The sequence below is a fragment of the Ambystoma mexicanum genome, chromosome 7q, assembly GCF_040938575.1.
Source record: "Ambystoma mexicanum isolate Mex_15411 chromosome 7q, UKY_AmexF1_1, whole genome shotgun sequence".
Taxonomy (NCBI): domain Eukaryota; kingdom Metazoa; phylum Chordata; class Amphibia; order Caudata; family Ambystomatidae; genus Ambystoma; species Ambystoma mexicanum.
Window position 1 is genome coordinate 945,466,009 of NC_090941.1, and position 14,943 is coordinate 945,480,951.

At 46.0% G+C, this 14,943-nt stretch overlaps 1 protein-coding gene across 1 annotated transcript in view; it reads left to right on the forward strand.

Moving 5' to 3' along the window:
• INTS4 (integrator complex subunit 4) overlaps positions 1-14,943 on the forward strand; it is a 1,642,132-nt gene that overhangs the window by 1,017,431 nt on the left and 609,758 nt on the right. The window contains exon 15 of the mRNA XM_069639944.1: positions 9,055-9,212. Coding sequence (XP_069496045.1) covers positions 9,055-9,212 — 158 coding nt within the window. The remainder of the gene's footprint in view (positions 1-9,054; positions 9,213-14,943) is intronic.

Consider the following 14,943-nt stretch of genomic DNA (forward strand, 5'->3'; position numbering starts at 1 on the left):
GGGGAAGGAGAGGAAAGGAAGAATACCACTGAGGAGGTGCAGCTGGTAGTGTGACTTCTTAGAGACGTCAGAGATGTTAGGAGAGTGTGGAGTCGCAGATCACCTGGAGGTTTTTAGCCTCGCAGGTGGGAGCAGGAAGAGGGCCCAGAGAGGCCGGTCAGAGAGTGACAGGAGGGAGCGTGTGTGCCGATGAGGAGAATCTCAGTCTTCTGCCATTAAGGCAAAGATCATGAGCATACCACTCCTGGATAGCAGACAGACGGAGATGAGAGTAGGAGAAGAGGTGGCTGAGGGGAGCCTGAAAATGAGCTGAGTGTCATCCTCATAGCACTGAAAGTTGGGGCAGAGAGCTGCAATGTGGTGGGCAAGAAGTGCCAGGTATTGGTTGAACAGCCAGGGAGAGAGGTTAGACCCCTGGGAAACACCAGAGGTAGAGATGGAGATGGAGATAGAGGAGAGGAAGGACCCAAGTTGAACCTGGGAGGGTCGATCAGAGAGGAAAGAAGTCAGCCACGCCAGGGCCTGACCGGTGATACCCAGGTTATCACAGGGATGGTTGAGCAGGATGGCATGGTTGGCCGTGTCAAAAGGCAGAAGAGAGATCAAGTAAGATGAGGACACGGGGGGTGTTGGAATCAAGGTAGGAGAGCAGGTCTTCACGGATGTTCAGGAGAGCAGTTTCCGTGCTTCTGGCAGCTCTGAAGCCAGACTGATGGTCATGAAGACAACCAACCGATTCAGTGTGATGATTAAGCTGGGAGATGTCTGGCTTTTCCAGGAGTTTGCCCCGGAAAGGAGTGATGGAGATTGGCCGATAGTTAGCTGGGCAGGACGGGTCTACAGAGGATTTCTTAAGAAGAGGGTGCACAAGGGAGTGCTTCAGGTGGGTTGGGAAGACTCTTGTGGCGAAGGTGTGGTTGCAGAAGTCTGCGAGAGCAGGAGCCAGGGAGTCAATGTGGTCCTTGACGGTTTTGGAGGAACAGGGATCGACCTGTCTTAACAAGACTTTTATAGATCAGACTTGATGGGCGAAGAAGGGCCAGAGGAAGAGCAGGGAGTAGAGGGAGGGGGGAGAGGAAGAAAGAGAGGACTGGATGTCCTGAGTTTTAGAGATGAAATGAGAAGCCAGAGCCGTGCAGAGGGCCTAGGAGGGGACAGGAGAGGAAGGAGACTGCAGCAGGATTGGCCGGTTCCCTTGCAGATTTTAAAGAGTTCCCACCAACCAACCCTACTGAGCTGGCACTAATCCTTGAATCAGCCTTCTCCACCAGTGTACCTGCTGACCCCTTTCCATCACAAACACTCCAGGAGCTGGCACCCCTAATCTTCTCTCTCCTCTCTTCAACTTTTCACATTCTTCTGTTATCTTTTCAGCACGCTTTGTTAGCCACTGCCATACCCCTTTTTCTATTTAAAACTTTTTTTGAGATTTAAAGAAATATTTATATCCCTATATCACTGGTTACATCAACAGTTCTTGTTTACAAAATAAAAAGAGAGAAGTGTTGAGATACGTCACATATATCATTCACCAGCCAGATGAAAAGCAGTAAAAACGTCAAAATGTATTATCAGATGTGAAGAATCGAGGGATTCAGTCACATTCCCCAAGGGGGGAGCCCCTTCCTGTGAGGCTAGGGAGGCCTATCCCGCTCGGCAACATATCCCCCTAGTGCCCTAGTGGTGCCGCTAAGCAGGACCTCACAGGGAGAGACTCCCCTCTTGGGAAGAAGTACTCCCTTTCGAAAAAGGAAATCGCTTTTGCTTATCTTCAGGAACCCAATACCATTCTATCATTTGACAGACAATCAGACTCCTCTTACATATGTTATTGTGATGTAATCCCAGAAGAAAAATATCAGCCTGTTACTGTGAAGAGTAAGAGCATAGGAGTGTCAATCACTCAGACGAAAAACCAAAAGAAGTTATGAAGAACACAACTCCAACACAAAGGAAGGTCTATACCGAGAAGCTGGGGAAGCCCCAGCATTGTGTGATAAGTGGGAAGGCCAAGAGAACCAGTGAGACCCCAGGAGATTCAAACTGGCTGGAAGAAGGAAGCTGGGAACTCGGGGAGAAAACTGGTTCACATGGCAGCAAGCTTCTACCGAGACGAGCTGCACGGTCTGGAGAGTGGAGGATACCTACCAAGAGGCTGAGAGTCCCTGGAGGAACCTTCAACATGGGCTGATGAGGAGCCCCAACCCTGATGCCCCTGAAGTCAGGTACGCCAGGAACAGATAGCGACAGGTCTATTGAACCGAATACCAGGAGGGAACTAAGAGAGAGAGGTGGTGGCTCGTGCGGGGATAGACGGCCGAACCCTGACGTTGCAGATATCACACTTAGAAACAGAAGCGTGTCACCGGAGAGAACAGAAGGCAAAGAAGCCGTCCTGACAAAGAACGAAATAGAAGCGAGGAACCAGGCCAACCCGATGACACAGCCTCATTACACCCAAGGTAAAGGGGAAAGCTGGAGACCCGGGGAAAGGAGCGTGAAAGTTAAATGGGACAGTCATATCCAAGAGTGTTGGAAAACCAAATATAAAGATTGGACTGATCATACTTGAAGTGCGTGCCCAGTGAGTGGCAAAGTCATAAGAAGAATAAGAGTCCAACATGGGCTCAACTTGCCTGGTTTAGTTAGAAGACAACCAAGGAAGAGAAAGCTAATGGTTATCAGAGCAAATGTGTTTGTCCTAAAGAAGAGAGAAGAGTTGTGCATTTAAGAAACCGAGGAAGTCCAGATAGGGCTCTGAATAGTCAAAAGTAACCAATATGCTAGGGCCTTGAAGAGCCCCTGTAAAGAACTGGAAGACTTGTTACAAGAGATGGCAAAGGATTATCTGAAAATCCTGTTCTGAGGGGAACTGTGCTGAAAAGCATTCTAGGAGAAGGGAGTAATTCTCCTGGACTTTCTGTTTAGAAATAGTGTAGGGTAAGCCTAGGTTAGTTTTGGGACAGAGGGTAGACTTTTGATTACGAACTTCACTATTGACGACGAGTACCCTAGTTTAGTTTGCTTAGGTAGGGAATCCCTTAGGTTATAGGGAAAGTTAGGTATTTTCTTTATTATGTTATAATCATTATTGAATATGATGCCCATTGGTCTGTCTCCTCGTTCTGACCTACCACTCAGACCAATAGGAATAATACGATTACAGGAACACAACTGAGGGACTCCACGTGCACTTCAATCACTACTCTGCTCCTCGTTTTCTCTCTTTTCAAGACACATTCGAAACATCCCCCAGTAATCACTGTGACATGAAGTGTGAGAGGCTACATCTCTAACAAACTGTTCTTGTTTATTGCACTACAGCAATGATCTCTTCCTTTGTGCCACGGTTGGCACCTGCCATACCAATTTTATGAAACCCACAGGTGATGCCAACATTGCAGCCAACAATTGACCCATTGTTATTTTTACTCCCAATTCCATATTTCAGAAGAAGGGTAGTCTTCCATCGCATCATTGACTACCTGAAGGTCAACGGACTGAGCAGCCCCGGCCATTCTGGGTTCTGAAGCAGATAGTCCACGGAGATGGCACTTAACCCAGGTCCCCAACTACCTTGCTACAGCTCTGTCAGAGGAATCTCATGGGGCCACGTGCTCGCCTTGGAAGCAAGACGACACGGAGCAACACAGGTTCAATCTCCGGGTCCACGCTTCCTCTGGGTATTAAGCGTATAATAAATAACCAATCATATCATATTTACTTAGGTTTCTTAGCCAACTGAGTGCAGCTATTGCTGAACAACCAAGTCACACTTCTCCAGTGGATAATGGGGCAATTGAAATATATCAGGTTTGTGAATGTCCACATAAAACGGACGTTTTTAAGTACTTGATCTATTGTTGCAGGTAAGAACATCGGTATCCATTCCAGGTTTCTGTTGATGGCAATACAGCAGTGTCTGGTTTTCGAAACAGATTAATCCATCTGAGCCAAAGTGTCCTGACTTTTACTATCTTCGTACTAGGCATCTCTAAAGGACTGTTTTCCCCACAACTGTGACTCTACTTTCTAACTGGGAAAATAGCCTGCAACTGATTGGAGAAAGTGCGCACTGCTATTGATATTGCGGTTGTCGTAATTTGAGAGATAAGCCATTGTTAGCGGATATGTGTCCACCAATCATGTTTTCATCTTTTCAACAAGATTCTGTCGTTTTTTGCCCTGGTTACCAGAGGACACTGCATTGAGTTTCTGTGGTTCTGTTGGCAGCATCAGTGGTCATGAGGTGTTATTGATGCTGCTGGATGCTGGAGGGTCATCCGTGAAGTTTCAGGAATGAAAGATAGAAGAAAGCACTGCTGTTGCTGGGGAGTTGTTTGCCTGCCGGGTTCAGTGCATGCAATGCTTCCAATAGCAGGGGCCATGCAATGGTTCAGTGATGACTGCGATTAAATAGAAATATGTTTTTCAGGTACCATTGCTTTTGTAGCACACGTCACAACAAGTTTGCAATCCACAAGCCTAGTAACCCCAGACCTGTTGATCTGCCTGATTACCCATTGTTCTTGTCTGTGTCTTTGCCTCAGTATCTGCTTCACAGCAGCGGTCATAAACTGCCCTCTTGGAGAGCAGCGAGTTGCTAGAGTAGGTGACGCTGGTTACTGCCATCAGGACCAGTGAACAAGACATTGCTGGAGAGGGACCCTTAGGTTTTTATAATGACAGCTGTCAGGCACAGTCTTGGGTGTACTGCAAATATGGTAGACCTGCTGCACTGTCCTCAGTCAGGGCATTCTTTTGATGCTTAAGGGACATGTCTCAGCAGAGAACAAAATAATGATTAAGACCCACTGTTTCTATTGGAGTTATGGGCCATGGCAAGCTCAGCTGTCTCAGATCATAGGATGGCATCCATTCAAACTTTTGGCTGCCTCTGTTACTTTGGGCTGTGTGACGAGTCGGAAGAAGGATTCGGACACACTCTGGACATGTTGACTTTCTTTTAATGAAATCGTAAAGAAAAGGCCTCCCTGCCGTACTAATGTAACTAAATGTACTGGTCTGTCGCAGGGAAGTCCAAAGTAAATGTCCACAGTCCTAAACCTAACTCTCCCCGACCTTGCCACTATTGCAAACAACTAGAGTCAGACAAAAGAATGTCTCATCTCCTGGTCGTTTCCCTTAATTCCTTTTTGGCTGCGCCTTTCTCTAACGGTTTTTATCTTGGCTTTTTATGTTGTCGATAAACAAAATATCTGTTTTAGAAATATGTTTTCTTACTGCTCACCCTGAGTTATCCATGCACTTCATTGGCTGGGGTGTTACGGGATCTGGCTGATTTTGGTCCGGTTTCGGGTTTAAGGTGAACTATGATTAGTTGCATGGTTTGGATGTTTCCTTGGGGTGCCAGGAAAGAATCTCAATTAGCGATTATCTAGCCCCGATACAATGGTCTCAGGGGACTATCCCCTCGGTTTAGGTGTGTGCATTCCCAGAGCTTCACATTCTGCCACTGGTCGAAGAGCTGTTTGAGGATTTAATTAGGTGGGGCCGGCATGAGATATCCTGGTTTGACAGGATTGCTGAGGTTAAGACGAACCTCATTCCTCGGTTACTTTACCTCTGTGCAGCACTGCCTGTGAGGATCCCTGACTCGGACCTTCACACACATCTGGGATTGATTTTTAAATTCATATGGGATAACAAGCGGGTGGCTTGGGTGCCCCTGATGCATTATAATCTGGCTGCGCAGATTTCCTATGCGGCCTCCTTGGGAAATGCTAGTTTGCAGCCGAAGTGGAGGGTAATTGAACAAGCCCACTCAGCGGTGAGTGTGAGTCTCGTGCAGGAGTGGGGTTATTTTCTACTTTAATTTAACTTTGCGCACAGTCTTGACTTTTGCCTGGTGTATTCCTTTGGCAATACTTCTTTACGTGATTTGTTTTACACACTTGGAAACTTAACTTTGGCCTGGTATACTCTCCTGCCTTGGCTTTTAATGTGGTACACTTTACACACCTGCACACCTGGCTTTGTTACTTTCACCTCTAACAGTTATGAATGCATCATGAGTCAGACACAGATTACAGGTTCAAGTTTGTTTAGCAAAGATTTATGAACTCAAAAGGCAGGCTGAAGTAATGCCTAACTTGCCCTATTCTACGATGGGATTTCCCTACCTAAAGAAAACTAAAGATAGTCTGCACCAGGAAGTCCAAAGTAATTGTCTGTCTATGTCCAAAACCTATACCTGGCCTCACAACTAACTGCATACAATGTGTAGAGATGTCTGTCTCAAAATACTGTTCAAAATAAAGTTCAGAGAGGGTGTTCCCTTACCCAAGAGTTCAAATCTTCCAGCTTTCAAAACACTAGGCTTCAAAATCACAAGCTTCTTTATGAGTATTTTCAGTGGCTTTTCCAGTCAGGGGAACCCATTACAGGTCATGCAACCAATACCCTTTGTTCACTGCTTTTCCATCAACACCAGTCCATTGCTTCTCCAGAACAGTGATGCTTGCTTCAATCACATGTGTCGCACTCGCCTGACACTGTGCTGTGGCTTGTTTGGCCATCCTGCACTTGTTACACTTGCGTGTGTTCTTTTGGCTTGTGCCAATGTTTGTTTCCTTAGAACATATAGTTCCTTGAAATCTCTTGGCTTTGCCCAGTGCTGGATTTCTCATATCATACAACTCCTTGTGTTCCCTTGGCTTTACTAGCCCTTTTTAAGGTAATACTGTTCCTTGTATTTTGGATATTGCCGGTTGGAAATTACTGCTTCTTCCAAGGTCCTCAGCTGCCACTGGTTCCTTTCTCTCTGTGTGGTACCTTGGGTCTTCTCCCAGCAGTCCTCTGCGGCTCAGGCTCACCCAGCAGTACACATTCTGCAACTCTGGACGCACTCGACCGCTTCTCTTGGTCATGCTGGTCTTCTTCGTGCAGCTTGCCTCCAGCGTCCGTTGCTTTGCTTACCACTGTATAAACTCTGCATTTTTCTACGGGTCTCAAGCACTTCTCCTGCCACATCGCTACACCAGAGAGGTCTGCCTGCACCCAGCAGTTAGTGGATGTTCTCCCACAGCGGACTCAATTTCCATCCTGATTCTGCCTTTTAAAGCTCCCGCCTCCATGCTTATTCCAAGAAGGCCTAGATCGCTCACCACTGAAGCAGTAGTCCTGCTTTACTCGTGTTGTCCTCCTCCGTGGCTCAGTAACTGGCTGGGCTTGATATGTGTCTGCATTAAAAAATTGAGGATGTGGTGTTCTAGTAGCATGCTGCTGTCTTCTGGGGAATGTATTTGGGAAGAACAAGGAAAGGGCTGACAAAAGCCTATAAAGGCTTTGCGGATGGAAGGTTTGTTGTGAAATGGAAATGAGGGATACCATGTTTTACCTAGGAACGTCCTCTCCCCACTCCCCAGGTGACCCTCACTCTCATATCCACCCCCAGGGACAGCATCCAAAAGCGATAGCCTTTCCCTGGCCGCCCAAGAAGAGGATACCAGGGGAAACGAAGTGAGTTCGCCTTCGGGTTCCTCACATAGTTCTTTCGGTAATAATGAATCTTATATTCTCTTTCATTCACTTCATTGTCCTTTAACTTTATTTGGTAGCGCTGCCGAAGCAGCCCAGTGTCGCGATCTCCCCCCTTGGTAGTCACTGGCTTTCTATGGCGTTCTTCGGTTCCCTTGCGGTAAATGATAAGCAAGGGTTCAGTGTCATGGCTACACCTCACAGGCTTCACCCGCCGGCTTGCACGTTCTTTGCGGCTCCCGCCTGGTTGCTGCCCTCTTCTCCGTGTGCGGTCGGCATAGGTGTTGCTCTTCAGTTCCCGCGGCCGTCAACCAGACTTGCCTTCTTCTATTGCGGCCCCAGCTTGGCAAACCATCTCTTGCTGCCTTCCTTCTTCTGCCTTCCCCTTGAGCCAGCTGGCTCCACAGATTTCCCTTCAGTGTTTCAGTAGTCCCTTGATCGATGCCGCGAGGACTTGGCTTCCCTAGGTAGCTCTCTCTTCTTTTATTCAGGTTCTGCCTTTTAAATGTCCCGGCACCTATCATACGCTCGTAACCACTAGAACACGCTCTGCACTTCTCATCCTCATGGATCCTCATTGCCCCATTCAGCCTCCTCGTCTCAGTATTCTCGTATGCATAAAAATGTTGGCAGTTCTTGGTTTTCTTCTCACATGAAACTGGAAGAGTTTATCTATAGGTTTTGTGCATAGTGGAAGGGAACTCTTACAATAAACCATAAAAGCTTGAGATATGGGGGAAACATCCCTGTTAGGGAAAGGGGGGTACGTGTGCATCATCACCTGATGATGATGCCATGTTAGCCCCTTGAGTGTCGTCCTCCCCTATATGGCCCTCCCTCATATAGCCGCCCCCAGGATCAGGATCAGGTAGCGACTGCCATACCGTGGACACATGGAGATAGGCTACCTCTAGGAAAGGAGTGATGACAACATCAGTTTCATCACAGTAGTTAAGCATCCTACAACACAGAACCACCCTGTGATAGATGGCAGATACAAAAAACAATAATTTCATCTTTTCTCGCACTTCAACCTCCCCCAAGTGCCATCGCCTCTCACCCATAATGAGTACCAGGCACTGTTTTAATTGAATTGTATATCTATAGTTAATGAAGCTGTCTAAAGTCTGTTATGGGCTGCCTACATTTACTTTTTCTATTTCCCTCGTCATCACCAGGCATTTTGATGTGACTACGTAATTATGACTCTGTAAAGGTTTGTAAAGCACCCAACAGTTGGACTGCCTGAGCCATCAATATGTTCATTTACACGGTTTCTTTGTGAATAGATTTTCATTCGAAATTTTAATGAATGCAAAAATAAAAATGTATTTTGATATGCACGTTATCTGGAAAACATCTGGCAGACACTTCTCTTACAAGGTGTTGATTGTATTTGTGTATTGTAATTCACGTGGGCAAAATAAGTAATATACATTAAAAGCAAAGAAAACAGACATGCATCATGAATGCAGAGTTGACTAATCTTGGTAGCAATGTTCTGGCTGTAGTATTTTAAACAAAGTACCTGCTTTGTTTATATTTCTTCTGCAGTTGCCATGTAGAAAGTTGGTGTCATTGCCACTTTCTCACACCATTACAACACATGAAGATCCTTCGCAGCAGTTTTTACAGCAGAGCCTGGAGAGAGTTTATAACCTCCAACACCTCGACTCACAAGGGACGCAAGAACTTCTGGAGTTCACAATACGGTAAGGTTTGTGTTGTTTTGAAAGTTGCTTTTGAGCCTTAGCGTTACAAACATATGGGAAAACCATTATAAATCATCCCTTCTCATGGGTGACACGTGCCTTCCTAAGTGGTATATTATATTTATTTAATAAATCTATACCACAACATATAAGTTCATAGGGTCTGAATGCATATCTTCTACAAGTAACTGTGGGCATGGGATAGTACCTGTTTCTGCACGCCACCTCATCACACATACAGTATATTGCAATGAGATCACTTTATGGACGTTTTCCTTCTACCCTGATGTCCGCCCTGCCACCTCTGCACACAGAAAACAAGCATACAATGACTGAGTAAGAGCTGGTGCTTCAAAAATGCATTGCTTATTTCCATAATCCACTTGTTAGTTAAAATAAGTCGCACAAATTTGACATTTTGCCAACTCTCAGACGATGTCATAAAGGCACATTGCATTAGCATTAGAAGACATGAACTTCATCCAACTGGTAGGCTCACCTTCCCACAGAAAAGGGCGGATCCTGGACTGGGTCCTCGCGGCCAGTGCTACTGATGACATCATGACCATTACCACAATACCATGGTCTAACCCCTTCTTAATTCATTTTAACCTTTTCGTCGTCACCTCTTACATTGCTTTTTCACCTAAGCTGTACCCAGTACGTGTCTGCAACACCTGTAAACTGACGCACAAGGTCCTGAAGCTAACACTCCTGGCGTCGCTCAATTCCAGTTACTTGTCTATAAATAAAAAACCCTCAGGATCTAGCCAACCACTTCCATTCCTGCCTCCTCCACACCATGGACTTGCATGACCCTGTCAAAGATAAAATACCCAAACCCGACAATCCTAATTACACCAGGATTACAGAAGAACGCACTCCTCCCCAAGCAACTGAAAATCCCTTGCCACTGCTTCACACTCTTACAAGAAAGCGGTTGTCACAATCAAAACTAATTCCTACAGTGTGTGAATTTCCAATTTAGACTCCAATACCAAAGAGCTTTTCTCCATCTTGAGAGAACTTGAGAAGCCTGTTCTCATTGACCCTATGACCCATTATGACAAAGCCTGGCGTACTTACCATACAAGATGCCCTCTCACACAAAATTGAGACACTTAGTGTAAAAATGTGTGCAAAAAAAGCCACGCTTGAGGTCAAAGCTCCCTCACAGAATGTAATTGGCCTCCCGACAGCCGCCCGTTCTTCCCCTCTCATGCCAGTTAAGTTTAGCAAGTTGCACAAGAACAGGTTCTAGCTACCCTTCTACCACTAAAACTCACAAATTGCAAAGGAGACGCATGTCCCACTCACAAAGTGAAGCTCTGCGCATATACTTTGACCCCCATCATCACTAATTTTGCCAATGCTTCCTTCCTAACCAGCAATGTTCCCTTGAGTATCAAAGCAGCTTGGGTCATACCACTTCTCAAAACAACCCTCCCTTGAGCCTTCCATTACCACGAACTACCGTCCTATTACCACAGTCCCTTTTCTACTCAAAATACATAATCTGAGAAACCTGAAGTTGTCTCGCCCCCAGCCCCCAGGGATCTGTCATCCGGGTGACCAGGACATGCTCATTGCTTTTGGATCCTGGGGGTGGACCAGTGCGGGAAGATCACCTGGATGAGAGGTCTTCGGGGAGTGGGAGTGGGACACCGGATGGTGAGACGTGGTATCCCCTTCCCTGCAACACCTTTTCCCCATCCTACTAGGTAGGATACGTAGGAACCCAACCCCTTTCCCGACACAAACACTTTGTCATGGACAGCTCACCGTGAGCGTAAACGGACAAACACCAGAGCTGTATACCTGACATATAGCAATACAATGGTCAGGCAAAGTCAGGCAATTACTGATCATTATGCACACCTGACTTCCATCACTCTTCCCCACATGGATAAAAGTCGGAGCACGATAGCACGGTTTAGGTCGAAATTACTGAAAAGAAATGGTCGCATTGACCAAAAGTTCTAAAAATGCTATCACCAAAGGTTCGAACACCAAAGGTCCGAACACCAAAGGTTCGAACCTTTGGTGGTAGCATTGAAAAAAAACCAGGGGCTGCTGGGGAGTCCCCTGCATCGCCCCACTCACTATACTTCATGGTATAGTGAGTGGGGGTTGTGGGGGACACCCCCGCAGCTTCCGTTTAAAAAAAAGAATAAAATATATATATTTTATTTTAAACGGTGGCTGCGGGGTTTGTCCCCCGCAGCCTTCCGTTACAAAAATAAAGAATAAAGAAAAGGACCCTGCAGCGCCGGTTCGAGAATCACGGAAGTCAAAGGGAACTGGCGCTGCAGAAACCCAGCATGAAGATCAAGTTAAGTGGGGTTTGTTTATGTTGGGGGTGTGGGTGGGGGTGTGCTGAGGGTGTGGGTGGGGGGGTGTTATGGGTGTGTTGTGTGTTCGCATGAGAAAGGTGCAAACTTTTGGTAGTTCGCAGCTTTCACATACGAACGGTTTGCCCGCGGTACTTTCAGCCGCGGGCAAATCACTTAGATTCCGATAGCACACTCTGAGCAAGGTAAAGCACACGAGGAAGCAGCATTTCCAAGATGGCAGTTTAAAACGAGGAGAAAGACTGCAAGACGGCAGGACCAGAGAGGGTTGCGAGGATGGATGCGCCCTTGACCTTTTCCAACCGTTACTTTCGTGAACTATTTATAAAGAGGTACCCCTTTACATCAACCGCAGTCTCTCTCAGCAAGTCCCAGTGCGCTCCCTAAGATCCAGTTCCAGCATCTAACTGTTCAACCCTCGCTATAAGAACAAAACAGCAGGTTGCATCAGTTTGTGTTACTGCTCTGGAATTCACTCCCGGCAACCACCAGAAATGAACAATCATACACAGCCTTCAAAATGCTTGCAAAAACGTGGTTGTTGGACAAGTAGGAGTAACTCTTGTATCAAATGTACCTATTATTCCTTCTAGTTCTGTCTGTACCAAACGCTGTGATACCCCAAGGCCGTTACAAAAACGTTAAAATAAATACATTGCAGCCATCACTGTAACCTGCATCTTCAATACCCTATGAAGAACCTATGTAGTGTGTATTGAAACATATTCACTAAATGACCAGAACACCTTGATCTAGACCATGGAGAAACGTTCACCCATACCTAGTCCCAAAATATATGCCTTGATAGTGCAAAGTTAGAAGTTGTGCATCAACAGATAGCATTTGAGCATCAAACTGTGCACATGGGACAAAGTTGCACTGAAAAAAAAGCCCACGGAATAGGTATACATAATCTCAATGTCTTCAAATCACTGATTTCTACCTAGATTAAATTCATATTCACAAAAATATTCAACCTCTGAGGAGATTTACACTGCAAGTGCATGATCCTTCTTACTTCGAGCATATGTACTGTTAGTTTCTATTCCCTTGTTTCGTGTTCACATGTATGTGATTTAAGACCACCCATTTCTTGTTAATTGGTTCCCCATTGGACTCTGCATCAAAATGTTCCATGTTAGGGAAGATTATCTTTTGCTGCTTTCCTCCCATACACCCTTTCTTTTTGTTTTGACTCCTGATCAACACTTCAACCAAAAGTCTTTAGCAAAAGTGAAGTTCCTTCACCAGGAGAATGACTCCCTTCTCCTGGTGTCTTGTTTCAGTCTTCTCATAATAATTATTCTTTCAGTGTCCATTCAAAACAGGGCTAGGGGAATTACTCCCTTCTCCTGGTTCTTTTATCAAAGTTCTCCACAGCGATTGTCCAGTAATTTTACAGAACGTTTGTGCCAGTCCCTTCAACTCTTTCCAGAGAGTAGAAAAGTTCACAGCTTTATTTGGCTTCCCCTTAACATCTGTATAATAAATATCTTTTCTGTGCTCCTCTGTATCTTTCTTGAAAACCATTTGCAAGTCTACTTGAGCACAGCTAATGGTTGGGCCACTGCTATTAGGGAGATGACCCCCATTGCATTCTGCTGCATCAGTGGTATTGGTTTGCCCACTGCAACGAGGGAGATGATCCCCATTGCATTCGGCTGGAGCAGTGGTATTGGCTTGGCCACTGCGACGAGGGAGATGCCTCCAGAGGTACTCTGCTGGAGCCAGTGGTATTGGCTTGGCCACTGCGATATGTGATGTATCCCAATGCACTCGGAGTGAGCTGGGCCTCTTCCCGGACCCCACCCGGTCTTCCTGCTGTTCCCGTTACTGGTGGTGCCTTGGGAACACAGCTCTGGTTCTTCCCTGGTCCACAGAGGCCTTTCCTCCCCCTTGTCTCTTCTTGCGCGGCTATTCAACATGCTTGTGGTCTCAGCGTTGTTTATGGACCCCGACAGTCCACCTTCCCGAAGTCACGCCACCATCAAGTGAGTCGGCTCTCTGCCGGCTCTCAGGATTCCCTGCCATTCCCTGGCACCGTCCTGCCTTTCCCGCAGAGATGTGAGTGCTCCAGCTGCAGCGTTCTGGTTTTGAAATTCTCGGGCTTCGTTTGCATACTCCTGGCTTCCGCAATGAGTTCTCTTTTGCCGTTCTCGCTTTCCTGTTTGTATTGTTGATTCCGCCTTCGCATATGTCAACGCCTTCTGTGAAAATCTATTTGGCTGATTCTTCATCTGGTTGTTGCTCCACATGTTTCTCTCTCACTTGCTGTCACATTACAATAACATATTGTATTACTGTCAATTGAGGAGGAGGGAGGAGGGAGGAGGGAGGAGACAACAAGGGTAATGTGTTATGGGGTGCTGTGTTTTGTGACCGGGTATTGTGTTTTTTTTCCCCCCCAAATGGCTGTCTTTATCCCCTAGAGGGGAGTCCCTCCTTATGAGGTCCTGCCGCATTTTACCACCCCTACACAGATTACTGGGTAGGGACCTCACCACCCCAGCCTAATAAGGAAGGGTCTTCCCCTTGGGGAGAAGTGACAAGACCTGGTGAATCATCACAGTAGTTATAGGATTGACTCCCATTGGAGGAAGCACTAGTTACTTGCTCGGCTGGGGCTGGGGCTTGTGCTTGGGGCTGACACAGCATGATTTCGTTAGCTGTGCTCTGGATTTCTGCTTGCAGACAGTTATTGGGTTGTGCATGCGCTTGCATTGCTGGCACGCGTGTCGCATTGTGATTTTGAGTTCAGCTTGAAATAACCAAGCAAGTCAATAAAGTTGTCTTCCTATTGCTGTATATGATCCTCTCCATTTTCCCATTTCTCTGTGAATCGTGGGTACAGCAATGTAATCAGTCTAGTTGAGGGAGGTGAAGTAGACCTCATTCTTTGTTCATTTTCATTCCTCTGTTTCTATACTTTGTCTTTCATCTTCCTTAAGTTTGTTTGCATGTCTTCCAGACCCCTAATCTTCATTCCCTGGCTCTTTGACACTTGTGCCTACCAATGCAAAAAGACTGCACACGCTTGTTTTATCGTCCTTCCTTTATCTTCTAATGTACGTCATAAGTGGAAAGGTTTAATCAAGTCAGAAGTGCCATCTACTGGCAATTGACGCCATCTGTTCCTCTTGGTCATAGAGCTCCATTTGGAACCACACCTTTTCTTTTTGGCATGGCAGCAGGGTACAAGGGCCTTTTTATAGTTTCTTCCCCGGTTAGCTTAATTATCCCCAATCCTCCACTCCCGACGATGGGAGTCTCTGCTCACCTATGGGATTCCTATGAAGTACAACGATCTCTGAAAAATTTTTGTTTTAAATTTGTAAATTAATACATTTTAAAAAAGGCACAAGAAAGAAGGAAAAAGACTA